Source organism: Oculina patagonica, chromosome 5, assembly GCF_052425735.1.
Source record: "Oculina patagonica isolate OP01 chromosome 5, crgOcupat, whole genome shotgun sequence".
Taxonomy (NCBI): domain Eukaryota; kingdom Metazoa; phylum Cnidaria; class Anthozoa; order Scleractinia; family Oculinidae; genus Oculina; species Oculina patagonica.
In genome coordinates, this window is record NC_135762.1 from 17,898,003 (window position 1) to 17,925,555 (window position 27,553).

The 27,553-nt window shown below is 36.9% G+C and overlaps 3 protein-coding genes across 3 annotated transcripts; 1 reads left to right on the plus strand and 2 right to left on the minus strand.

Annotated features, from left to right (window-relative positions):
- The first annotated feature begins 885 nt into the window (after positions 1-885).
- On the plus strand, positions 886-27,317 carry LOC144653080 (uncharacterized). Its single transcript, XM_078512997.1, has 16 exons — positions 886-1,203; positions 7,338-7,486; positions 7,601-7,687; positions 16,891-17,016; positions 17,409-17,453; positions 17,969-18,100; positions 18,594-18,641; positions 19,071-19,172; positions 20,727-20,780; positions 21,217-21,264; positions 21,547-21,654; positions 21,914-21,967; positions 22,353-22,436; positions 22,877-22,933; positions 24,275-24,500; positions 24,935-27,317. The coding sequence occupies exons 1-16, from the start codon at positions 983-985 to the stop codon at positions 25,008-25,010; spliced, it is 1,617 nt and encodes a 538-aa protein (XP_078369123.1). The 5' UTR covers positions 886-982; the 3' UTR covers positions 25,011-27,317.
- Positions 9,955-13,199, minus strand: LOC144653088 (uncharacterized). The gene is made up of 5 exons (XM_078513015.1): positions 12,895-13,199; positions 12,293-12,594; positions 11,749-11,869; positions 11,426-11,505; positions 9,955-11,098 (listed from the first exon to the last, which is right to left on the minus strand). The coding sequence occupies exons 2-5, from the start codon at positions 12,329-12,331 to the stop codon at positions 10,742-10,744; spliced, it is 597 nt and encodes a 198-aa protein (XP_078369141.1). The 5' UTR covers positions 12,332-12,594; positions 12,895-13,199; the 3' UTR covers positions 9,955-10,741.
- On the minus strand, positions 12,424-15,848 carry LOC144654081 (uncharacterized). Its single transcript, XM_078514190.1, has 6 exons — positions 15,486-15,848; positions 14,494-14,634; positions 14,106-14,218; positions 13,477-13,518; positions 12,895-13,335; positions 12,424-12,594 (listed from the first exon to the last, which is right to left on the minus strand). Exons 1-6 carry the CDS (start codon positions 15,553-15,555, stop codon positions 12,424-12,426), a joined length of 978 nt encoding a protein of 325 aa, XP_078370316.1. The 5' UTR covers positions 15,556-15,848.
- Positions 27,318-27,553: the final 236 nt, after the last annotated feature.

A 27,553-nucleotide genomic window follows, 5' to 3' on the forward strand; every position in this document is an offset into this window, starting at 1 on the left:
TGCGGGGGGGGGGGGGGGGGGGGTATAATCTTTACTGTGCAAAAGAAAGTGGTGAATATTTAAAATGCTCTCGATCTATAAATAAGGGTAGCTTCTCTTGAAATAACACTCATTGGACACGGCGGCCTTACCGTGCTGGTCAGTACAATGTTTACTATGACCTACTATATCTTAGTTAATTTCACTCACGGTTACTATGTCTCTTATTATCTGTATTTCTCTCGTGCTGACTACGTCTCTACGCCTTTCCCTGGTAGCCTGCGTTGCAGACGAACAAAACCCTGGGATCAGTGTTCGTCTGCAGCGCAGGCTATTCCCTGGCCGTGCAAGTTTTGTTTAATATATTATAAATGATTAAGCTTCTTCGTTTGCAATCTGACTTGTCGTGTCGCCGGATTTTCTCAAGAGTACCTTACACTATTTGGATTCACATTATCACGACTTCGCACTTGTTGTTCTCTTGGTTCCTGCGCCGCAGACGAAACTAAACCCTTGGAAGTCCGTCTGCGAAACAACGCCAAAATCCTTGTTCTGAGATCCCAACTGTGTACCAGGATTTGAGTGTGCGCCATGATTGGCCTGTGAAAAAAAACACTTTGTTCGATGAGCCGTATTTGGCTCAGATAGATTACGTCTGCGACGCAGGCTATTCTCTTGGAGAAAAATATTGTATTCCCATGATGAAAGGGAGTACAAAAATTCTGACAATTGCGGTCTTATTAATTATCTTTTCATTTGTTTAACACTTTCCTTTTTTCGCGGCATCAATTTTACGGGGAGAAAAGATGTCGCGCAAATTCGATGAGTGTTCTTATACGAAGTAGTTATCTGGGAACCGTCAGCTGTGCTAAATGTTCGTGGGCTTCATTAGATTCGAAACTTCGATCAAATCAAATCATATTAAAGTTTTTGAGAACAGTATTCTCTTTATTCACTGCAGGACATCGTTGGAATAGTAAAGGCTTCACGTCACGAATGTAACATGAGCGCGGAATTGCGAAAATCTGCTGGCTCAGACATTAAACGACTGCAGGAGATGGTGAAGCGACTAGAGGAACAGAACGCTCAGTTGAAAAATACAGATAACCGGCGAGTATCCAACAGAGCAATTGATGTAGACAACATGGTAAAAGTCAAGTTAAATTTGGATGATGTACCTTTATTGGATTTAAACGCCATGGTAGAAGAAGATGAAGATACTTGGTAAGTAAACACTTGTTGTTTTTTTGCTCCCGGCTATTTACATTACAGTCCATTGCTACGTGTCTTTGGAACTTGAACAGAGCCAAAGCTATGTAAAGTAAGCAAGGGAAAAGCGATATGAAACGTTTCTTTTAGAAACAATGAACGTAACATCAAATCTCAAGTAACTTATGATAGCGGCCATTTAGTAACTAAGACACCGAGGGTTTATGAAATTACCAAGGTCAACTGAGTACAGATATTGTTAATCAGACAAAAACAAGCTCTACAAATTTCACTGCTATAACGTCACTGCCATCTTACAAAACGTCAGTAATGAGTACCCCTCAAGTAGGTTTGATTAGTTCTGAAGGCAGAAAACACCCTTAAGACTTGTGCTACTCTCTCTAGAATTTCTCAACACCATCCTTTTTGTTCCTTGAAACATATTTTGAAATATATGAGGAGTAAAAATTTAAAACGTACATATTAAAATATTTAAAGAGCCTGTTGACATGGAAAGTTTCTCCTCCACTGTGAGCCATCCCACATACTATAGAGTATGGTAAATATTGTTTTTCTCACTCATGAAGTGGTAGCCTGCAGCATTACAGGCATTTTGTGATGGTGTGATAGTTACCATTTCACAATCAAGTAGATTGGCTGCCACGGCCACCAATCTTGCACAGCTTTGTTTTGACCAGAAAAATTCTGGTGTGTGACAAAATGCTGACTGCAGACCTGCACACTTACAGAATTTCTTTAAAGTATATATCATGTTACCCTTAGAACCATAATTGAGAGCTTAAACCATAAACAGGCTAACTAGAGTGTTATTCAGGCTAACTGGCATGCTATATCAGGCTAACCAAAGTGCTATTCAAGTTAACTGGAGTGAAAGTGTGCAAGCCTACAGTCTTCATTTGTGGCACACCGGAAAATTCCATATTGAAGACATAGCTCTATGGCAGTCTAATTTGTGCCTCAGCACAGTACAAAGCAGTGGGGTTAAATAGATCAATTGAAAGGATCCGGACAAAAACGGCCCCTGGAATTACTGGCTAAATCGAACATTATCAAAACAGCTCCAAATTGCGCATGCAGGTTTGTTTATGTGTGCTAAACACTGTCCTGTGTTTCATTTCGCTGGTCTTTCCTTCGTTTTCGAAAAAATAACACATGCAAAAGACAAGGTTTTTGCTGGCAGCGTCCTTAGGAATAAACGATAAACAAAGGAAACCTTTTGTTCCTCAAAACAATGAAACCAGCTAAAGTTTTGGGATTACAGGCCTACCCTAACTCAAAAGGTTTGGGGTGAGGGTTTCAAGTTAGGGCTACAGGTTTAGCCCTAATGCAAGAGCTTAACCCTAACGCAAAAGCTTCACCCTAGCGAAAAAGCTTAACCCTAACGCTAGGGTTTAACGCTAGGGTTTCATTTCAAATTTAGGGTTAAGCCTTAACCCTAATGAAAAAGCTAACCCCGGCCAAGGATAAGGGTTAGGGTTAGGGTTAGCGTTTCAAGTTAAGTTAAGGATCAGAGTCGGCCTTAACACTTAGATTGCGCTTTTCTTGCAGTAAGCTTTCATGCCAGTTTGCTGGCCGCTAGCTTTCACTGCAGTCTGCTTGCGGTTAGCTGCTTTTTGTTGTTTCGGGCAAAGACTATTTTAATCTGTTACCGTTAGCTGTACATAATTTGAGGTGAAAGTGAAATAAAGATTCATTGTTGTGATAGACTGATTGATTGAATATGTTTGCTGGTGCTTTCACTTTATACTAGTTTTGCTTTCAGTTAAGTGCCGCGGGCTTGCTCCACTCCTTACATCATCACACAACTACAAAATCCTGCGAAAACAAGATAAACTTCTGAGGTTTTCGATGAATATTTAATGAGGCACAGAAAACAATTTTGCAAGGGAAGGTGCCCTGCGAAACATCTAAAGAATTTTTTAAAGTCTAAAACCAGGTCACTTCTCGGCAACTTTGTCGCGGCAGCACCCAAGCGGACACTGCAAAACTCACGCTGACATAGTTCCTGACAAGAGATCTGTGTTTTTAGACTTTATTTCCACTTGGCTCCGCCTGCCTTTGTCAGACAACTTTCAATCGTCAAGCGCTGAAAAAGCACTATTGTACAAAACAAAGGCCGAACATCTCTCATTTCTTCGAGAAATGCTGTGAGACTTACGGATTTTCAGACTTAATGATGTCCTTCAACCGCCAAGCGGATGCACTCGTGCTCAAATGAACCAGTAGTTTATTGTCCCAAGCAAAGCACCATTTTTGTTCTCTGTTTTTGAACCGCTAACAGAATAGCGAGTCCCAGTCCCTCGCTGCCACTGCCTGGGTGCAGTTAAATATGAGAAACATGGCGGTCAGCAAAGTTGGTTTGTGAAACGCTGTTTTTACATCCCGGACGACTGTTCCTCAAGGCAAGATTTGAACACACGATGTGTGGAAAAATGTCTAGTGCTGGATTACTGTTGACAATGTAAGCTACAAAATCTTTTTTTTGCATCTGTTATTTTTCGAAAACGAAGGAAAGACCGGGGAAATGAAACACAGGACAGTGTTTAGCACACGTAAACAAACCTGCATGCTGTTTTGATAATGTTCAATTTAGGTAAAAATTCCAGGGGCTGTTTTTGTCCGGATCCCTTCAATTGTTCATTACCATAGTAATAAAATTTGATTTTATTCTACATGTAAAATTTTACTCATCTCTTCAAAGAAAATGATCAATATTTAAGTGAGACTAATAATATTTCAAAACTCAGAATTTAACTGGATTAAATCTTATACAAAATATGCAGTTTCTCTTCACCATTCATCATTTTTAACTATCCTTAACAAATTCTTGTCTTAATTTTGGTTTTGTGAAAGGCTCTTGAATATCAAGTAGCAATCTAGTAATAATGCTTGGTGGGGGTCTGTTGATATTTGTGGCCATATTAAAACTATACGTATGTGTATATGCAGATACATGTATTGGGAACCTGTCATATTAAAGGGATGTAAATTTTCATGCACCTGTCATGTGAAGCCAGAATTTTTTTTAATTTAGGTTTAAAAAGCTTTATTGGTGTTAGTGCTTACAGTACAAGAAAAACAATGAACTAACAAGAAGCAAAAAAAAAAAAAAAATAATAATAATAATAATAAAGGTATTGACATATGTTACAATTATTTTTACAAAAAAAAGTAAAGCCAGAAATTGATCCAATCAGCAGTCAAGATTTGTATGATTTTTCAATTATACTTCTTCATTTTAAAACAAAGAAACCAAATGTTCAGTGTTAAATTAATATTTAATTAATTACTCCAAAACTGCAGGGAGTAATGCTTAACTGGTATTGACAGTACCCGTAGGTTGAATTGTTGTAGTCCCAGCTGTTAGTATTAGCATTGTATTAATCATTTGTTGCTCTAAGGTCAGTTCATCACATAGCAGACTTATGTTAACCATTATTAGCGACAGTGTATATTACATCAACCTTTTACCTTACCTACCTGTTTGGCACATGATTATAACAGTATTTGAACTGTGTCTGAGCTATTGTGGTTGGTTTTGGGTAAGGACTGATCTTAGGGTACCCCTTGCCTATATAGGGTTAGGTAGACACCCTCAGTGGTAGTCTGCAAGATGTCTCTCTTTTGCTCTAAAATCCATGGCATGAATACAAAAATAGCTAGTACAATATTCAAGCAGCAAGAGGCAAAGCTGTGAGACATGAAAGATTGCTCGCAGTCTAGCTTGGTCTAGAGTGGTGTGATTCTGGGGTTGCTGCAGGGCTTCTTATATTATGCAATGGTGCATTTTCCTATAATCAACCTCAAATAATCCAATCGCATTATTCATCAAAAACTTAAGGTGGCTCGTACCAGTTTTCAGGTTTTTGACTGTACGACCTTTGAAAGAAAATGGCCAAAAAATCAATTAAAGATCGTAACAAAATTTTTGTATGATTAAATTACCCATTGTGTTGTTGATCCAAAATATCAATAATTACGACATCAGTGGTTACCATGGCAACGATAGCCAATGATTTCTAGGACCCTTTTTCAGCTTCCGGTGCTTATATCTTGAAAACTAACTCGATGACCCCCATTTTTTTTCTCGTGATAACTTTTGGCATCTAAAAAAGAAACTGTATAATTATTTTAAAAAATTTCTACGAAGCGGATTTTTTTGCAAATGCAAAAAAGGGCAATTTGTAAGTAATTAAAAATTCCTTTCGTAGAATTTTTTTAGATTTTTTCTGACGTTTCCTTTACAAAAAAGGAAAATATTAGGGCAATAAAAAATAGGGGTCATCGGGTTAGTTTTCTTGCTAAAGCCTTCGCGAATTCGATAATTCCCACGTGCGTTTCCGCGCACTTCAAAATTTCAATTTTAAAAGTTTGGCATTTACTCATGCTCAGTTCTGACTACCGCTGATCTTTGCGGGCACATACGTGCGCAACACGTGTGGACTTCCCCTCGCTTTGTCTGCGAAACTTTTCGGCTCAGGATTTCATGGAATTTAGCCAGTTTCAGTTAGCGCCAGTTGTGCCTCTTAGGTCATACTTAAAGAAAGTATTTCTTTGTCTGAATAATCATGTGTTTGACAGCAAACTCAAAAATAAGCTAAAATGAAAAAAGTGGAATTGACTCACAATCTCCGACGAGATCGATCGTAGCACATGCGAATTTGCTTTTGTAACTCGAGCAGTGAGATCCGAAAACATTTTGACTGACGAACATTAAGTTTACTTAAAATGTTCTTGTCGAAACAACTTCAGTTGAACGCGGAATTTTTTCTTAAATTGAAGAAAAGCAACCTCGCACTGGGCCGCCATGTTTGTTTTCCTTTTCAAATCTCGCACGTGACTCGTGGGTATGAAGCGTGACGCGCGCGCTAGTCACCAGACTTCCCACGCAAGAAAAACTGATACGAGCCACCGTAATAAGTTGTAGAAAATTGTACAGTGTGAGCAAAGTGTAATGATAATAATAAGTTATGATAATAATATTATAATAAAGTACACAAATAATAATAATTTTATTATTGTTATAATAATTGTAACAATAATAATAAAAACAGTATAATTATACCATTAATTATAAAGTATACAATAAATTATTTCCTGCTTTATCTAAACTGCAGCTAAACATAATTTAAGGTGATTTACCTGTTAAAAAACCTAAGATATGGTTTCCAATTGAACAACATTATTTTAAGAGGGCAACTTCCTTTTCAGGTTCAACTTAACCATGAAGACAGTCACACAACAAATTTGCTTTCTGTGTTTGCTCTCTTGTATTGTATTGAAATTCACACTGCAAAGTGGCTCAATTCAGAATGTTTATTATAAATCCATCTGTGAAGTCAAAACATTGTAGACTGTCCGATGTGTACGTTAATAGATGCGCCTACATTAATATGGTCAGCATTTTCAAGATTGAAATAAATGCAAATGAGGTTAGATATGTGTGTTCCTTTATGCTCTAATTCTTTGCTGAACTACTTAAAAGGGATTTTCCTTCTCTAAAACCTGGTCAAATTAGTTTTAAAAAATTTCATAATTTGCCACATACTGTACAATTTCGAAAATAAGCCCTGGGCTTATTAAATTTGCTCAACGTCCCTTCTCTTTTTCGGAAGGATTTTTTGCATTTGAGATTTGGGGGCTTATAATTTTTTTTTTGGGGGGGGGGGAGGGGCTTATTTTTGAATTTTATGGTACATGTAATACATGTAGCTGACCATTTTGCCACATATGTTGAAGTTTATAAAATAAATGTATTTTAGGTCAAAATGGTTTCTATCTGACAATACAATTCTTGAGATATATTTTATACACTGACTTAATGAAACATCAAACAACTGAACATTCACAATTATAAAACATGTAAAAGGACATTTTGGCTGAGAACCTTTGGCTTTCTTTGATTTATTAATGTCCATTCAAAATAAACGTTTGGAAGGACACATGAAAAATTATTTCCAGCACTGTCAATTTATTGTTACGTGGACATGTGATAAGAGCAAACAAAATGAAGTTGCAGTGTCATGCACAATGTTTTTGTTTTATTAAACAAATCATACAATGTGAGCATGTGTAATAATAGTTTACATGTCTAAGTTATAGTAAATAATTATTATTTATCCTAACAGGTTATATGTGTCGCCAAACCACCCGCCATCTGCAGAACAGAAAAGTGTCAGTCCTTATAAATATCTGAAGGACAGTTTAGATGTACCTGAACTCAATAAAGTAAGAGGCTCCCTTTTGGCAAAACTGGAGTCAATTGCCGCCCAGGAAGGTGAGCTATGCGTCTGAGATGAAGTTCAGTGTATTCTGTGAAGTCAGTTATCGGCCAAAGATGGCAGTTATCTTAATCCTAATTGTTATATTAAAATAAGGGTTTGTTTTACAGAAGTACTCTCCAGATCTCCTCCTCATGCAAGTGTGGATCATGGTCATCACAGTTCTTCAGTACAATCAAGAGAGACTCATGATAATAGTAAGTACTTAAAAATTGTTTTTCCAAATTTTTTTAGAACCAGTGGACATTATAATCCTGAGAAAAGTACACTGTTTCAAGTTTCAAAAAAGAACTTTGGACAAAACATTCACAATTGTCAGTTTGCTAGTTGGTGGGATCTAAATGTTGATTAATATTTTTTTATCATTGCAACATTTTATATCACACTGATTAGAGAAGTGATTCCTTTTCAAAATGATGATAGATGAGGTACCGATAGGTACCACTGAAACTAGTGGTACCTATCGGTAGAAATGCCAACGAGTACAACGGGAGATCGAGAGAAGAAGGGCAGATAATTGTAAATGTTTGGCTGAAAGTACGCATAATGATTTTGGTCCGATCAATAAACATTGAGAGTTTCAAGCCATTGTTGTTCGATGCCGCTATCGCTGCTGTTTTACCTTTTCTTTAAGTCCTAAAGGTCTTAATCAAAGTTGCTATGACCCACTGAACTCGGAAAATAAATTACGAACTGAAAAAGCAAACTTTTACAAAGATTTGCCGAAACAAATCATTTTAAACTTTCCACACTGCAGTTAAATCCACTCAACACGTAAGTATCCAACAAATTTGAGGTCTCATCTTTGTGGCCAAAGATGGAACAAGTTTATTTTATTTTACTACCACCGTTCCGAGAATAATTCATCACGCGCAATGCGTGACGTCTCAAATGTCACGTTAAACTGTTGTTGTTGAGACAGCTTTAAGGAAAATTCAAGGCCCGGTCGTCCGAGAAAAAAAAGCTAGACACTCCAGTAAAAAAATGAAGTATAGGGCATTTATTTTATAAATTCGAGAAACGAAAAAAAACTCTGAATAGCTCTCTTCTGATCGATAAAATCCACGACACCAAATTCGTTTCCGTGTTGTTTTCATAGCCAGACCTAACTTAATTACCGTAAAAACCCGCAGATAAGCCGCACCTTTTTTCCAAAAATTTTCGCTCGAAAGCGGGGGTGCGGCTTATCTGCGGGAACATTTGGAAAAGGTGCCGTAAATTTTCGTGAACTGATGCTAATTTATGGAAAATTATGTAAATTAATATAACATAAAACTACAAAAGAGTACCGGTCATTGCTTTTGCAAGTTTGACAGCTCCTATACTGTTTCCAGAGTCGACAATGGCCTATAACTTTAACAGTAATATTCTTGATACTTTACGAGCGAGAAAATACCACGAGTACTCACGAGTAAGATGGCCAATCGTTTCTTTCTCAATTTGCACTTTGATGGAAAATTTGTCGAACTGATTACGAAACTCTCTTCATGCAACAAGTTTATCTCCATAGATGGATCCCAAATCTCTTTATTTTGTCGATATGTTAGCCACGAAACCCGAACGCCTCCATCGCCATCTTGTTCTGCTTTACGTTCTCGCCCTAGTCCCATATTTCGCGTCCGATCAAATGCCTGGTTACTAAGCTACGAACGTTCGGCAAACGCAAGTTCTTGTTGTTGTCACACAAAAATCTACTAGTATGGAAAAACTGCGTTGAATAGAGAAATACCTGTCAACAAATGCCAGAAGAAGATCACCCATAATATGTCAAAGTTGGTTTTCATTATATTAAAGAGCTCAAATTGTGGGTAAGACTGAAGTATTTTTTGTTTCAATGTTCATTGAGTTTACGTTCGATGAAGAAGACTTCCTAAAGACTCGACTTTGGATTTTCTTAAATTATTTACTTTCAAAAAACTTTTTTTCCAACATTTGAGTTGTTAAATTCAGGGTGCGGCTTATCTGCGGGTGCGGCTTATCCGCGGGTGTTTACGGTACGCATGCAAATTTGTATGACTTCGAAATTTTCGAAGCTTTGGAAATTTTAAAGCTTTGTAATGCATTTCTTGCCTTTATCTTAAATGAAATTAAATTCTAATCAAAGTTTAATTCAAGTTTCTTTGTATTTCAATCTCTAGTTCGGGAATTTTGGCTTTTTGAAGCGAACAGATTTGAAACCTCTTTGTTACACCCTTAAAGTAAAATCCTTAAAACAAGGCAAAAAAATCCTTGTTTTAAGTTCCTGAGGTAAGACTTTTAAATCCTTAAAATGAGCCACCCTGAGACTCAAAACAATACACAAGCATCTTGAAATAAGAAATTTATTTCTTATTTTGAGTAACCATAACAAGAATCTTAAATCTTAAAACAAGAGTCTTAAAACATGAAACTAGAAAATAAGTTCTTGATTTAAGTAAATTGTTTAGGTTAAACAATCCTTAAAATCAGCAAACCTATTCCTCATATGAGGTTCAAAATATCAATGACAATCTGGGAATTACATGCTTGTCACTGACTAGTCTGAGCCCAGTTAAACTCTGTGTATACATGTAGGGCTAGTCGAAAACAGGCTCCCAGTTAGGGAGTAGGCAAGCTAAGTTAAGGTTTTGGTGGCAAAATATTTTCCACCTGTTAGAAATCATAATTATATATAATCAGCAGCTAGTCTCCTTAGCTTGAAAAAATCATTCTCAAGGTGATAAATATTGTCACATTGATATTGGCTTTTTCTCTTCAATGAAAAGAATTTTGAAGTAAACTGTACCCAACTACACAAACACTTACTACTGTTTTTACTACCTGGCCTTATTATAGTAGTGTATAGCAATACTAAGTGCCCTGAGTGTATAAAATAGTGTCAAGCTAAGGTAACATCAACTGATTACATAACATTACTACTTTAACAAGGACCCAAGTAGTGACACTTATATGTACAAGATAAGTCTGACAGTGGGTTTAAATTGTACCATGCAAATTTGTAATATTGAAAAGAAAACAATCTTGCTTTGTAGACCCATAACACAAGAAAAGTTAAGCTTCACAGTTATCTAAAATTGTATGCTCAAACACTAACAGTGCACAGCAATACTGAGACTCTTAAGTAACTGGCATACATTTTTTTAGTGTTCGAGCTTAAGGAGGACTCACAAGTCATAATAATCAGTCGAACACTTTCTAAAAGGTAACACAAGCTAGTAACCCTGAAAATGGGTGAATGTGATCCTCTCAACATTAAATACTCTCTACAGTATTTACTTTGGAAAGCTTTTAAAAAGCTTATTCTCAATTTGTTTTGAAATGTAACTTTTCCGTTTTGGAACAATACCAAGGACGTGTTCTTCCAAGAACTTGTACATGTTCTTTTCAGTGTCTCCATAGTGCAAATTAAATGCACAGAACACTGCAAGCAGTGTAATGAGAGATGAAGTAAACACTGACTGTTTTGCCTGTGACTTGCACTCACAAAGAACATCCTTATCCACAATCACAAAGATCTGGGCTGTTCCCAACCTCTCTCTTGTAAATGGCTCTTCTTCCATGTTAAACAGTAAGTAGGGCAAAGTTGATGGGACCCTCTTTTGAAGGAAGTGCTCAATTTTTTCGTCTTCCTAAGAGAAAATATTAGCTTCAGTTAGTGAGTGTACAAAATAATTAATGATAACTGTTGTGCAGAAATACATGATTTTGGGCAAGACAATAAAAATTACACATTACATACATTAGCATACTTTTGCTAGGGGCCTAATCAGCCCCATCAAGCTAGCCCAGGTTAAATAAATGTTATTATTATTATTATATATAATTCAAAACATGTCTGTTCTCATTATGAGGGGAAGGAGGAAATAGGCTGTAAAGCAATAGTGCAACAGTGTTAGCATCTCCCAAAAATACCTCTCTAAGCTGTTCATACGTATACAGTCAGATTCCTGATTTACCTTTAATGAAAGAAGCGGTGGTTGTGCATCAAATGGTTCATGTAAAGACTTAAGTGCACATAATGCCGCAAAGGAGTCACCTAAAAAAAGAAAAGAAAAGGTGATTGTTATAAAAATCAAGCACTTGGCTAAACCTGCCTGTTGCCTGCATGTCACTTGTAAGCACTTGTTGGCATTGCTTATAAGTAACTTGCACTAGTAAAACCTTGTGCAGCCAGCTTTTTGAGCTAGCTTAACTTTTCCAAAACTTAATTTTGACAAATCCTCTTTCATTACAGACTAGTTTAGTTGGACTTAAATAAGAGATTCTTTCACCAACTTACCATTATTTTCTTCTTCTGTCTGAAAGCATTTTGACAGAGTGCTCCACCGTTCAATAAAGGTTTCATAACTGCACTTTGTTTTTGTAAGTTTTGAAATGTGTAGCTCCAGTTCATGTAGCAGCTGCAATAATTCAATAGAAAAAGTACAGTAAGAATAGTACAGTACTCATGGAGAAATTTAAAGGGAAGATAAAAATACAAACACAAGGGCACTATTAACAAATTGTTGAATGAATGTTTTTCGCATCTAACACACATGTACTTGGCCAAGTACAGTGTGCAGCAAGTGTAATATTGCACAACAATAATAACATCTGAATAGTTGTGTTATAAGGTGTCTATAAAATTTCCGCAACCACAATGCCTCCAATTATACATTCACCTTCCACACTCTGTTACCAGCATAGACTTAGTTATTCATAATATCCATTGTATTTGTCCATGTACTATATAAGCTAAAGAAATTACTGCTTTTAACAAGCCAACACGCTCTTGACTTCATTTTGCTTGGTAAACCAAAATGAATTTAATTATTTACTCTTACCACTTTCTCATGATCAAAATAAGGAAACTGTTCAAGCATGGTTGCCACAGCATTGTGACCACTAATGCTGGCAATTTTCTCAAAACGTGATGTGAAGGTGAGGCCTTGCAACTGTTCAACGGCTTTCCAATTTATGGCACCCTTTTTTTAGCGTCCAGCTCCTTCCTAAGTTCCTTTTCATGTTTTTCACTGTCCTCCTTGCTTCTCATGCTCAGATAATCCACTTCAGGCTCTGCAACAGACTTTTTACTGGAACTTTTCCCATTTGAATAGCGCTTCTTTAACAGTCTTTTGGTGGAGCTCTTGAATGATGGCAGAAAAATGAAAACAAATAGAATTAAATAAACAGCCAAGCATAGATATCAAGTTACTGCAATTAAATTCATAAGCTTCATAGTTTAGTGCAAAACTTGTTCATATTATTTTAGACCATCAATTTATTAACTCCAAACTATAAAATATGACATACATGTATATACACAGACTGTTCTTCACAATGACCTGCATGTATGACCTTGTATAATGGTAAAATATGCTGCAAGTACCATTATACATGTAATTTGGATGAGGATATAGCTAAATAGATCTTAAAATGAACTTACCCAGTACTGGAAGTCAACATCTTCAGGCCACAATGGTGGTTTTTCATCTTGTAAAACAGGCACTTCTTTACACAGGACTTTTGCAGCTTCTGTGAAATGTTCAGAGCTGAGATGTTCACCAGCATATGCTTTAAGACAAGTAACAGAGTCTCTGATCAATTGCCTTCTGGAGGCATCATCAAGGAGGCCATCGTCAGCAATGCTCTTTTTCAAGGCATCTGAAATAGATATCTTGAAATCATCCCCCAGCAGGTTTTCTCTGTCTTTTTTGTGTGGTACTAGTGGATACTGGCGGCTACTCCTTTTAAGAGGGTAAGGTGTACTCTTGTCCATCCGGGACTGGGACTGGGACAGTACGTCTTCATCCATTGAACTGTATGGACTAAGTGTCGACAATGTCGAGTTTGGAGTCGAAGAACGACTTGGGAAAAAGTGAAAGGTCTGCAATTAATGGAAACATGTGTCATTTACATGTACTGTATGTGCCTAAGTTGACTTAGTATATGTATAATTATATTATCTTTTTCAGGGTTGAAATATATCAAGAGAAATGTTTAATGAACATTCACTGATTATATGTACCTGATCTGCACTATCTTCCAAAACTGATGACACTGGAGATTTCTGTTGGGACATAAGGCAGTGTATATAAGTCAGGACTGACAATTTGTACCATGAAGTCAAAGCCCATCCATTTACTATTTGAAATGTTTACACCATGGAACAATGTGTGGTTCCATAAAATGTCCATACTCCCCCCACAGAAGGGACTGGAAATTCCTGGGGATGGGGTCTAAAAGGCCAAAAACTTTTAAAAAAATGTATGGAGCTTAATTGGCTGTTTCCAAAGGAGTTAGGGGGGAGGTTTTAGGAAAAAATCCCTTCCATGGCATAATTTCTGGAACCACACAATAACACAAATACATGTTGGTCTAGCAAAAAAACAAACAAACAGACAAACAATTCACACAAAGTATTTTCTGTCAAGTTTTACACCATTGAAATTTCAATAGAATATAAAAGTACGTGCTTTTCAAAAAACAGACAGCGACTTTATCAAGAAATAAGAACTTGACAATATTATTTAAACAGGTAAGACACAAAATAATACCAAAAACATTTTAGTGTAACTTAGGTCTGCTTAGCTGACTGGAAAACAATGAAAAATGATGTCTGGATATAACCATCATATTTTTTAAATATAAACTTACCATACTGCTGAGAAGGTCCCACAAACTTTTACGAGTGGGAAAATCATCAGGGAATAGTTCCTTTAGATCTGTTCTTGTTAGTTTTAGAAACATCTTGCCATCCACATTGTTGCCTTTTGAAATAAAAAAAAGGGACTTTTAATTTCTAGACACCTATTAATGATGAAACAAGAGTATGGCCAATTCATAAAATAAATTAATGATGAACTGTAACAGTTTTCCTGCACAAAAGAATCAAGTGTTCCTAGGGTCAAACATTTTTCAATAAAGCACAAGAGAAATAATTTGCCAAAAATAGTTAAACAATTGCCAAAATCCATGCTAACAGGAGACAACAACAAATGGTTACAGTTATGGACTAACAACATGGCACAACAAAACAGACTACCTTCGAGAACTTTACACTGACTTGGTGTGAATTGTTGTGTCTGAAGAAACTGAGCAAGTGATTTGCTACTAAGGGTTAGCAAATCTGGGGACAATATCCCACATACTTCTGGATCGTCCTCGTCCATGACAAAAGAAATGCCTATTAAATAAATATCAAGTAATAAGTGTATAGTATCAATGTGTGAGGTGGCCTACAATAAAGATCAATTACATTACTTCATTCAAGTTTCTATTTTTTGTCCTTTTTGGAGGGGGGGGGGGGAGCAGAAACTCCTCCCCAGCCAATCTTCGGTTGCTCTTGGTTGCAGTCAAAAGTCAACCAGTGAGAGGTGGCAATCTTTCTTTCACTGTCAAATCGCCTTTTTCCGCTCAACTCCACCTTACAACCCCTGTCGCTTGCACCATTTCGGAAACATTGACTTTGCAGGCTTTGAAGGGATTGTGTCACGGATTTTAGCCAAATTTAGTCAAGGGAAATGACCATCAAATTCGGTAAAATATAAAAATAACCTCTTAAAACATTGAAGAAACATTTCAATAACACAGCAAATACAAACGAAGGTAGGGATGGCCAAAAGTGACCAAGATTGAAACGGATTGCAATATGGGTTTTTTTTGAAATATTGTTGGGCTGAACAGGAAAGGACGTGCAGACCGAGGCGAGCGGGAAATTGAGCGTGGTGGGAAAGGCGGCCGTATTTGACAACAACAAGATTGTATGCGTCCAGAGACGGCGAAAATTCTATCAGTTATCTTAAAATCTGAAAAAAGCTAGCAAGAGAACGTTAATGCACTGGACTGTAGTTAAGATGTTTCCAAAAATTCGTTGTGACATTTTGGCAAACAGCTGATCGGTCAGTTGCAATCTATCGGCCGACGGCCGACTCAGTGGGCTTCATAATTGCACGTCGGCTTTAAACTGCACGGTAAAAACTGAACTTCTTACGCTAAGTTAATAACTACAATAAAAAGTAACGTGCAGCCACTCACCTGAAAGGCTGGGAGCTTGACAAACCAACTGTAGAAGACTTGAAAACACGAGTTGAGGTACCACAAACATCTCCTCGAGTTCCCGCCAGAACCCCCAGCGAACAAAGTACCCAAGATATCTTGCGAGCAGCGCTTTTGTTTAATCTAACCAATGACGTTATTGGTTGTGATTTCGCGGGTCTCCTCGACCAATAAGAAGCGTTGAAATATTCGCTTGATGACAAACTTCCCAAAACGACTGTCATAATAATGTTTTCGTGGAAATGTGCGTTTTGCGTCTTTTCGACTATCTTTCTGCACGTCTTGTTAACTCACTTAAATACGAGACATAACAGTGAAAACGATTTTGTCGCGTATTGTCGTATCGATGGCTGCGACCTAAGGTTTCAAAAGGCCAACACATTCGCAAGACAAGTCAAATTATTGCAATTTTTAAGTGTTGTCTTCAGTAATTTTCATGTGAAATTTAAGCTTACGTCTAAGTAAGATTAGAAATTTTGTATAGAGCCAGAAAATGTTTTATTCCAACTAGCAATACAGAATTTAGATTTTAATATCTAATAACAGGGAAATGATTTCTTGAAACAAGATCTCAATGGAACTTGTTTTAAGGTCTCAGTGGTCTAAATTTTTTTCAAGATTTTAGTGACTTAAAACCAGATTCAGTACTCTTAAATCTAGACCAGCAGTTCTTACTTCAAGACCAGCATTCTTAAATTAAGAAGTTTAAGATTTGCAGTGAATTATCTGACACGCATCTTGTCTGGGGATTTTAGTTGCCAATGCATCATGCACGTGCTAAACAAATTAGTAGCGCGCTGATTGGCCAAACTACAACAAAGTGTGCACGTGCTGAACAGATTCTGCTGAACGGATTGGCTAAAAACATCGGAAATTGTGTTTTCGACAACTTCTGCCTACATCCTAATATGGTCAAAAAAATATCACTGACGGAAACAGATTACACGAAAATCGAGCTGAAAGATTCTGAGATTTTTTCTGCATAGCCCTCACACTTTCCCTCACACTACGCACGGCTCTATATACTGCCGCCGAGACAGGCTCGCGTTTTCGCTCGCCTGTCTCGTTGGCAATAAATACTATTGAGTGAGCAATGAAATTTTGTCCAGTAAGCCAGGCTAGTGGATTTTCTCCATCCTTTTCCCAAGCATTTGGGCAAAATTAATAACTTATTTTGGATTATTTAGTTGGCCTAGAATTCCACAAGCTTGAAAACCATAAAAAAGAGAGCTACACTGTAGAGACAATTTTCAGGAAATACATGTACATGTGGAACTGATTGATTAATTGATTAATGTTTATAAGAATGTAATTTGTTTAAAGCTTACTATCCCGTAATTATTTGAAAACATGCAGTTGTAATACATATTGTGTCAAACTACAGGTTCATTCGAAAATACTGTGCCACTGAGTGATGATGATGATGATGATGAACATATTCAAGTAACTCCACGAAGACGTGTTCCTTTGACAACTACAAACCATGATGATTCGGATCTAGTTGTGAAAGGTACCGGGGTATATTTTTAGCTTCAAAGTGGCCCATATATGTATATACTGTACAACTAAATCATTTCTTTATTTTGTGTTTGTGAGATTCTTTTTAACCTGTGTCTCCATGTTCATAATAATGTTCTGCATTAACAAAGCTGGATTCTTTGTGTGGTCATTGTACTAGTTGAACCTTAATTATAATTATATTTAAGTTTTTTTTACTATGGTTTTCTCTGTGCTTGTGAACTAACCACAACTATTTCTGTGAGTCACAACGAGTCTGAATAATCAAGCTTTGAATAAAATGACTACCGGTATATGTGGCGCAGTTACAAGTAAGGACTTTGTGCACAAGTGTAAAGTATGACTGATGTGATTGACAATTATTGCTGAATCCTTTTTTGGCAGGTCTGAGAAGAAGAGGAGCTCCTTCAAAGCCACAACCATCAGCAAGTAATCAAATGAACAGTTTATTTGTTAGTTTATGCTTAGCATAGAAAGTTTTGAGTGGCATACCATGAAATATTGTACAAGTAGTTTTTCTAGTAGACAGACAGACGCCTTTATTTAATAATAAGGGGTTAGAATGCCAACATGTTGTGTTCTTACCTACACTGTCCCTCAAATGAAGTTAAACTGAAACCAAGTTTCTGTAACTGTTAACTGATTTTTATAACAGTTGTGAGCATCATGCTGTGCATAACAAAGTTCAACAGATTTCTATGTTTTATCCAATGCTTGGCATAAGGTTACTACTTTTGTGCATTTTACATCTTCAAAACACTTCATCATTTATTAGCCACTTTTGAAATGATTTTTTACAAAATAACTGAAGTAGATAGGGCGAGGAGACCTCCAGGAAACCACCAGGCTTATAGGGGAGAACACTTGCCAAATAAATGTTTGTTAGGGTATCTTAATGTTTAATAATTTACTGATGGGAACATTGATGACATGACCTTACATAGATTTACCTCAGAGCTCAAGACTAGCGAATGAAGATGATGACAGTGATGATAGCAGTAAACCAAACAGACCACCAAGACGTGTTCCAGCATTTAACTCTTCAAGTCAGGAGAATTCAAGTTTAGTGGTAAAAGGTACATGTATTTGGAAATGCTTGTTTGTTAGGATTTTAGGTGGCTATCTTGACCAGCTTGTAAAAATGATTTCTCAAACAAATGGAAAATTCAAGTCCTTTGTTTACGTGTATTTCTTTGATGCCTTATACACATGCATGTAATCACAAAATCCTTAAAAGAACTTTTTTTGGCTAGAATCATATTTTCTTTTAATTTTTAAGGAGAAAATATACATAAGACATACATTTTGCCCCTTGCTTACTTGGGTGTGCTTTATTGATATAAAAAATATGGAGCGGGGCAGGGGGCTGGACATCCTCTGTTTTTGACAAAGGAACCAACAACAAGTGTTTTAGCAGCCAAATAAAGCATATACATGTAAATACAAACACAAGGAAAAGGAAGAGTTTTGAACTCTGGCTAGTGCTGTTGTTGCCTATGGAATCAGACCAAGCAAAAGTGTAGTTCTTTAACATTAATCTGAAATAATCAGTTATGTATGTCATGGCAGGTCCATTAAAAAGAAGAGGAGCATCACCTCAGCCTAGAGCATCACTCGGTAAGTGTTACTACAGTGTGAACTTCATAAAATAATGTGTACAGTAAATAACACTCAATCAAAGACTGAGAAATTACTCAGCAAGGAAAATTCAGTTGGTCATCGCAGCCTATTTCAATGCAGCTGCTTACAATTTTTTTTTGTAACTTCATTATTTCTTTTTTTCTTTGCGTTGTAAAAATGTTTTTTGTAATGTGTTGAAAAAAATGAATAAAAAATTTCCAAATAATTAAAAAATGCTGCTTACAATGTAAACTTATGAGCGACAAGGAGGGAAAAAATCTCTCCATCATGATTCTTATAGGCTGTATATTATGCTGAAATATAACAAATAAATTGATGTTTGTTAATAAAGGCAATTCCATTAGTTACATTGTGTATAAAGATTTAATATATTGTTTTCAATCTAATTGTTGTCCTACCTACAAGATGTGGCTTCTTATGAAATGGATGATGATGACTATAATGATGGTGTAGTTCCACAAAGGCGTGGTCAAGTATCTCAAGAACAGGAGGACTTAGTAGTAAAAGGTAACTTTTGTGACCTGTTTTCCATGTATTCCTGAGCAGTAATTAAAAAGATGTAAAAACTGTGCAACTCTTGCTCTAAGGTGTACTGGGTGTACTGATGTACTGGGTAAAACATACCATGGGTTTGGATAAGACAAACCATTAGATCAAAGTGTGAACTCTCCCATAATGTCAAGTATGTAACATCACTAAAAACATGTCAGATCCTGCTTCCCAATTCAGTATGTATACATGTCAGTCAAAAGTAGAAATGAAAGAAGTTACATTTTCATCTACAACAAAACAACAGTTTGTGTTATCAGTCTTATTTTCAGCTGATGTCACTTCTGTTGTCTTAATAGGACTCACTGCCAGTTTGTTTTCATAGATAGTCCCTTTTTAATGGTGATTAATAGTTTTGATTTCTAGTCAGTACAATGTTAATTCGAAAGCAAATGTACAATATTATCAACCCTTTCTCCCTCTTTTACATTTGAGAATAACATATTCGATATTAAACAAAAAAGATCAAAAGATTACTATTCTCTACTTGTTTACAGAAAGGCTCAACCTCCTAATATCACCTTCAAATTGCAGAGGGTTTTTGATTTCACAATCGACCAAATCAATCAAATCTTCTTATTACCACATTCTGTTTCACTTGAATCTTATGTTAAAGCTTTCCAATATAAAGTTATAAACTCTATTTTTGATACGAATACTAAATTACTTAAAATTGGTTACAGAAGCGATGATTTGTGTACGTTTTGTAAAACTGAGTCAGAAACCTCAAATCATTTCTTTTATAACTGTTCCCCCACTAGACAATTCTGGACAGATTTTGCATCATACTGGCACCTACTATCAAAACAGCAAATCCACCTCTCCTTAAAAGATGTTTTATTTGGAATATTTACGGAAAAATGCCCTTTACTTGATCTATGAAATTACTTCATAATTATTGGAAAATTGTTCTTGTGGGACTGCAGAAGAAGTCAAACCCTTCCTAAAATCGAGGGGTTTAAAGCCAAAATTAAAATTAAGTATGAAATAGAAAGTAAAATCACAAAAAAAGAATTTTTTTAATAAAAAATGGATAATTAAACCTTTACAATAAATATGTATTATTATTATTTCAAATGTTACTATCCTTAATAAGGTTATCTTTGTGCGTGTGTAATAACTTGAGAATTGTAATAGTGAAATGTAATTATCATATTTATTAATTAACTTTATTTTATTTATTTCTTCATTATTTTTTTTTCCTAGTTCTAAAATGTACGTAACTTTACTCTGTATATTAATGTTCTTTTTTGTAATTGGAATAAAAAAAATGTACAATATTAAGGTTTATGCCAGTGCCCACATGTTGCACATGAAATTCAGTGAATTCAAGTTTCGCCATCTTTTTTAGAGGCATAAAGTTCAAGCTGTAGAAACTAACCAAGACTCTTTTATACTAAACTTTTATTTTCTGGACTGCAGTTATGTACCGGTACATAATTGTTGGGCCTTGTAATTAATGTGTCAGGTCTTATTTTACCTCCAAAAATTCACTTTCAACTGTTATCTCAGGTCCATTACGGAGAAGAGGGGGACCACCACAAGCAAGACAACCCGTAGCAACTGGTGAGTTGATATACCGAAAAATACCCAGTTGCTTACTGTTGACAAACACACAATCTGATTGGCTAAACAGGCTTCTACTATCAGGGCTGCAAATAACAGTCGGTCATCCAACATTGGCCAACTAAAATTTGCTAATGTCCGATGAAATCCCAAGTGTGGTCAGACATGATGTCCAGACAATTTTTTTATCGTAAATCATTTTACAGCAACGATGAATACAAATCTGTCCGACCACATTATTTTGTTTTGTCCGGCTGAGTTGGTGTCTTAATTAGACTATCGTTTGTGAGTAGTCTAACCTAGACACTCAGGGATTGTTGTCCAAAACCTATTATCGTAATATGAATGTTTATTCACCATTATTATTCTTGAAGGAGTGGGTGAAATTTAGCCGGTTAAAATAAACGTGATGTAATCTATGTGAGCTTTGTGATAGGTCCACTGAAAAGAAGAGGAGAATCCCCACAGCCCAGGGCATCACTTGGTGAGTGTGTTATTAATATAAAACTGAATGAGCCTATTAAATGAAGTGTATTTGTTGCAATCACGAACTAGCGATTGAAACAAAATGTTGTTAAATTTTAACATTTAATGCATGACTACAATACACTAATGCACAATCAATTCACACAAAACAAGTGAATGACGGTTATTCCATGTGAAATGTACAGCTACATGTACTATTTCACCACCACTTATAATATACCCATAATTCTCATGTCAGCATGATGTTCAGCTGTATCGAACTTTTCATTTTTCCAACAAGATGTGGCTTCATATGAAATGGATGATGATGATGATGATGATAATGATGGTGTAGTTCCACAAAGGCGTGGTCAAGTATCTCAAGAACAGGAGGACTTAGTGGTAAAAGGTAAAGCTTTTGTAATAAACAACATTTTATGACCTTTTTTTTTTAAGGTCAACCGGGATGTGTATGCAAAGTTTTCCAGACGGAAGCTGTATACATGCAGTACTGTTTGAGTTTGAATTTCAGTGATTACCCACAACATACCGGTAGTTAACGTATTACAGTCGTTTCCTCGGTTTCTGTTTGTTTTCTTTTTGTGTTTTGTTTTGATGTTGTTGTTGTTTTTGAGGAAAATGTTTCAAGCGAAATTGTTGTATTTTAGGTCCATTACGGAGAAGAGGGGGACCTCCACAAGCAAGACAACCCGTGGCAGCTGGTGAGTTGCAAACATTTAATGTCAAGGTTCAACAGGATTCATACGGGTCGTGGAAAACCTGAAAAGCCATGGAATTTTTAGAATTTCATTTTCCAGACCTGGAAAGTCATTGTATTTAAGTGTGGGCCATGGAAAGTCATGGAAAATTATGTTGATTTAACGGTGCAAAATAAATTAGGTTTTTTCACGACAAAAATGAAGAGGCTTGCCCAAAATGAAGATGATTTCCAAGCAAGTGGTCAAATTCAGGTCATGGAAAACTTGGAGAAGTCGTGGAAAAGACCATGGAAAGTCATGTTTAATCTGAATAGGCAAAGTGATTTACAATACAATAACAAAACATATGTTTTATTGATTTTTATTTCCTTTTGTTTATCATGCAAAGTTGATAACGACGAGGACTTTAGAGATGTTCAGCCCAGAAGACGTGTCCCAGCCGCTAATAATCACTATCAAGACGATTACAATAGTAAGTAGTGTTCAGTGATATCATGAGACACGTGCATTGTACGTGTTGTAAACCGTTACATGCTATAAACATGTTGTAAACCGTTACATGCTATAAACATGTTGTAAACCGTTACATGCTATTAACATGTTGTAAACCGTTACATGCTATAAACATGTTGTAAACCGTTACATGCTATAAACATGTTGTAAACCGTTACATGCTATAAACATGTTGTAAACCGTTACATGCTATAAACATGTTGTAAACCGTTACATGCTATAAACATGTTGTAAACCGTTACATGCTATAAACATGTTGTAAACCGTTACATGCTATTAACATGTTGTAAACCGTTGTTGTGAAACGTTTGCATGAAAGGTAAATGGTACACTATCCTCTATTGCATTACAAACCTGACATGTTTCACATCATAAATTTTGTTTTCACTTTGTCACCAGGCTCTTGGCAGCGTGAAGAGTTGAGATGTGATTACGATGTTCCTGTAGTAACAGCAGGTAACATATAAAGGCGCGGTGACAATCTAAGTTTGTTCATGTAATTCTTTTTAATCACAGTTTAATCATTATTCATTTAGTTCTTATTAACCGTGTGTTGCGCTTTTGTAAAGTTATGTAAAACTGCCCAGTTGCTTTCATGTTTCTCAGGTCTTAGCTAATTAAAGGGATTACCGTGCGTAGTCATGTCGAGATTCATTTAGCTCTAACTTACTCGTTTTTTGCTGAAATATTGAAACCGTTTTTTAGGCGGTAACGCCTATATGCTATGGCCCGGTGGACGGCCGTGTGAGGAGTGAAAGATTACTCCAACCGAGTAGCACTGGGAACTAGGCACTTTGTTGTTTACTCAGTTTCGGTACGCCATCTTTGATTGTCAATGAGTATGAATCAACTTTAAGAGCATCCATCGGCAAAACGCGTTTGATTTCTAACGTACAGTTAAACGGAGTTTTGGGGTCAGGGGAGAATGATGTACTGGATAATTGTGAGCTCGCTTAAAGAACTTTTTTTACCGTTGTACGTGTATTCGAAGTCGGCATACGTGGTGGCAGACTAAGTTGACTGATGTTGAATTTGACAAGTGAAGGCCGGTTAGTGTCATAACTTTTGAAACCTTTCCAAAAGGGAGACCGATGGCAACAGTATCTTGATTTATAGATTGCAAAGGTGAGCTATCTGAAATCATTGTTTGCTTTGACGTGCATTGTTGTCGATAATATTTAACTTTTCCCTTCGCGACTCGCCATCTTCCTTTTTATTTATTCGGGTATTTATCTCAAGCCATTAAAAATAACACAGTGACGGTATCCGTATTCCTATTTTTACGAGAAGCCAGAGTTCACTCAGAAAGAACTTCTACCCTATTGCTGATTTAGCTGATCTAAAATGTTTTGTTTGATAAGTTGCATAAATGCATGTAAGTGATTCTAGTAAGCGGTGTTGACTTCATTACATTTCAGACCATTTCAATACGGAAATTTCACACAATCTTCAGTATCGACTAGGGGTGGAAATCAAATCTGGGCCTTTCTGTTGCTAAATGACGAAGTTCATAATGATTTAATGTATTTATCTTATCATACTGTAGGTTTGTAATGTATTGGAGGTTCGTTTTGTAGTCAAGGCAAATAAAAATTAAAATGAATAAGAAAAATGCAATTTCTGGGATCATTGTAAAGCGTTATCGCCTGTGCATGCATGTATGCGTGCCGGTTATTAACTTCAGTCTTCTACAGAGAAAAAAAAAACTCCCGAATAAGAGGAGGCCTAGGTAGACTTTCTCGCTGAGGGTAAAATTAATGCATTGACTATGTTTTGCTTTCCTTCTCCCAATTCCAGTAAGGAGACGTGAACCAAATCACGTCAGAAGACGTGAGCCTGCAGCTCGACCTCGGACAGCAGAGGATATAGAAGTACGCAGGCGCAGTTTGCCTCAAACTCCGACACAAAGTAGAGGTGCTCCTCCAGGCCAGGTTACTGCTGTCAAGCGGTCTAACACACCACCGCACTCACCGTCACCAAGGAAACCAGTCACACCCAGAGCTGGCCAGCTGGCAGCACCAAGGTATGAACCATCTCACTGCTCCGCCTAACCTGTTCCAGGCGTTCGGTTTGTTGGGAACCAGCGCGTAAAACGGCGAACGAAAAACAGGGAAGGAGAAGAAGGCGCTCTCTCGCGCCCAACCCCCTCGCCATTTTTCCACTCGCCCCTTCTTTGTGCTGCTTTCCATGACCGAACGCCTGGAACAGGCTCTGCTCCGCCTGGTTATTTGTTGGTCGCTGTGCACTCTGTTGCAAAGATTTGGATCCCGTTTCTACATAGCAGTAACATGATTCACAAAGTTAATCGTACCTACGAACCTACGAACGTGTTCACTTGGCTTAGGTTTCAGTTTTCAAAAAAAAAAAAAATCTGGGATGATACTTACATTAAAGTTGCACTGAAAAATACAGCTTAAATTATTAGTTTTGATGTTATCCATTGCTTTTTCTTTGAAGGAGAATTCCAACGCCTCGTGGAGTGAGTCCGGCAAGATCCAATGATGATGACAGTTGGAGTGAAGGATTCTACTAGTCACATGATCAGAAGCATGCTGCATGTCCAATCAGGCCACCACGGCTTCATTGACAAGGCTGTTATCTCATGCCACTGCAACATTCCGAGTCTTATCTACTTCCTGTGATATGTTAGTTGCGTGGACTCGGGCATCGACTACCGACGTTACGTTGTAAACATCGTGACCAGGAAAAACTTGTCTCGAACCACAAGTGTTTTTACGCTTTTGAAATAATGAACTGCATTGTACCATGTATTGTGCCGATGACTTGATTCGAGCCATAGTCATACATGGCCTGGAGCGGATACTGGTGTTAATATTTGGTATAAATTACATGATATTTTTAGGTTTTAATCTCTAGACTGCGTTTTACGTTCGTTTGTTGTGTTCAGGAACTGATGAACAATCTGTTACAGTAACTGTGCGCTTTTGTGATTTCCTTCTGATTTTCGTGGCCCAGTCCAACAGATGGAAATTATGCCAACAATGCAGCTGCTAGCTAACCCTGCTATAAGCCTGGTTTGTATGAGATTCACTGCATTGATTTTGTCGCTTAGCCAATGCAAGTAGATAATGCGCCGAATCTGGTTCCGTTCTACAGATTTCCTCACAATCACCAGCGACTGTATAATAACTGGGCTCAGCCTCTTGAACTGAAATGTGTGTGATTGCGACAGCAAGTCATCGTGTCAAGAAGAAAGATTGAGCGAGTGCGTGGAATCGCGCACGATAAATACAAGACTTTGCGTTGCGTTAAGTTTTTTAAACTATGCCATTCTAGGAAACAGTATTTAATTATTACCCTCCTCCATGTAAATAAACCGGAGGGTATTTTATTGTGAACGGGAATATTAGAACTTGCTTTCGATGATTAAAATAAGAACAGTTAACAGTGTGAAAATAAGGGCGTGTTTAAAACACGAAATGGCGAAACGACGAAACGGCAAAATAAATACACGTAAATAATATAGTTTGGTTTCCTTTTGAACTTCAAGGTAGTTCTGTTTACATGTCTAGACTGAATTATTTCAAGGGAACATTTCAATGTTCTGGTCCAGGACAATATAACGAATATTTGTCACTTATCACAACGCCAAATTGAACGTATTGCTGAAAGGTCGCAGCACACCAGGATATTTTTTTTCATTTAGGCCATCCCAATAAAATGTTTCGTTTCCCATCGCCTCGTCTCTTGTAATAGGGGTCGGTCGGTCGGGCAAAAAAACAAAACAAAAAAAGAGATAGAACGCTTGAAGGAAGAAAGCCTCGGGTTACGAATGCGAAAAGGTGGCTATTTCGTTCGTTATTTCCGTTATTCTTTCTTTAATCAAAATTAAAGGCAAGGGCATCACATAATGTCAATTGTTGTTGATAAAAAAGATCGTGTGCTTGTAAATATATAAAATACTTGCTTCTTGGCTAGTGAATCTGCAATTTTTTTTTTTACTTTTTGAAAAAAATGGGTCGGTCGGGCGATGGGAAACGAAACATTTTATTGGGATGGCCTTAGTACTTGCCAAGTTGCCTATCAGTATCTGCACTGCACTACAGAGCTTACATGATTGTATATCGTGTATGAACTTAATCGCAAAGTAGGTTTTGTTTTGTTAATCCATTTCTTGTGAATGTTGGAGCTCAAAGCATTACTTCATAGCCGAGACTCGGTGGCAAATACGAGATAAACAAATCATTTTCTTCCGATGTCTAAAGACCTCTAAACGAAACGCCGACATCTCGATCAAGAATGTCCTAGGCGTATCAAACAGCGCCCTGTTAACAGGGAGAGACTGAAATCCAAATTACCCATAGGTTCGTGACGGGTCTACGTGACGGAGAATTTGTGATTGCAGTTTCTTTTATTTTTCGGGACTAATTCGGCGACATATGAAAATTCCAGTATAGTACAACGGTAATATTGTATAACTTTGGCTTTTATCTTCAGTATCATTTCGTCATTTCGCCGTTTGGCCATTTCGCCATTTCGCAATTTTGTGTTTTAAACACGCCCTGAAAATAAAGTGAACTTTATTTTCGAAGAAGGTCTCATATGAAACTGGGCGGGAATTTGTCCGAGAGAGTCATTCAAGAAAATAATTAGCTTTTGGATGTTTGACGTGGAATTTACTTGTTCCCATAAACAAACAGTTGTTCCAGAGTGTAGCTCTGCGAAGACTGAGATTTGAGGAACACGTAATGGCTAAGTAAATATACCATAGGCGTACGGGCACCTTTGGACGTGGGGGGGAGACCTTGTTGCCCGAAAAAAAAAATGGCATGGGTTGAAAGCCGAATAAACAGGCATACGAAATGGACAACAGAACAAACCTTGTCTGCTTGCTTAAAGGAAACGATAGTTCTTTAATTAATCTCGTGGCTTCACCCGAAGATGTCAATGCACTGAATCCTTTTTCTTTGGAAATATTTTATTTATTCACTAAGTTCAGCAAAAATAAAAGTATTTTTGGAGGCAATTTACATTGTTTTTCCCCCACTTGAAAGTTATTTAAAATGTGTGAAACATTCAGGGATGAATGGGTTGAAACACTGTGTTGAAAGTTTT

What these genes read in the sequence shown, in the direction of transcription:
- LOC144653080 (XM_078512997.1), top strand. Translation starts at nt 983, where the DNA reads ATGAGCGCGGAATTGCGAAAATCTGCTGGCTCAGACATTAAACGACTG. An exon ending in TTCGGATCTAGTTGTGAAAG is followed by an intron (nt 17,017 to 17,408) that starts GTACCGGGGTAT and finishes CTTTTTTGGCAG; the next exon opens with GTCTGAGAAGAAGAGGAGCT. An exon ending in GGAGGACTTAGTGGTAAAAG is followed by an intron (nt 21,655 to 21,913) that starts GTAAAGCTTTTG and finishes GTTGTATTTTAG; the next exon opens with GTCCATTACGGAGAAGAGGG.
- LOC144653088 (XM_078513015.1), bottom strand. Translation starts at nt 12,331, where the DNA reads ATGCTTGAACAGTTTCCTTATTTTGATCATGAGAAAGTG. An exon ending in ATTTTGATCATGAGAAAGTG is followed by an intron (nt 11,870 to 12,292) that starts GTAAGAGTAAAT and finishes GAATTATTGCAG; the next exon opens with CTGCTACATGAACTGGAGCT. An exon ending in GACAGAAGAAGAAAATAATG is followed by an intron (nt 11,506 to 11,748) that starts GTAAGTTGGTGA and finishes TTCTTTTTTTAG; the next exon opens with GTGACTCCTTTGCGGCATTA.
- LOC144654081 (XM_078514190.1), bottom strand. Translation starts at nt 15,555, where the DNA reads ATGTTTGTGGTACCTCAACTCGTGTTTTCAAGTCTTCTACAGTTGGTT. An exon ending in TCAAGCTCCCAGCCTTTCAG is followed by an intron (nt 14,635 to 15,485) that starts GTGAGTGGCTGC and finishes TTTATTTAATAG; the next exon opens with GCATTTCTTTTGTCATGGAC. An exon ending in TGGAAGATAGTGCAGATCAG is followed by an intron (nt 13,336 to 13,476) that starts GTACATATAATC and finishes CATTAATTGCAG; the next exon opens with ACCTTTCACTTTTTCCCAAG.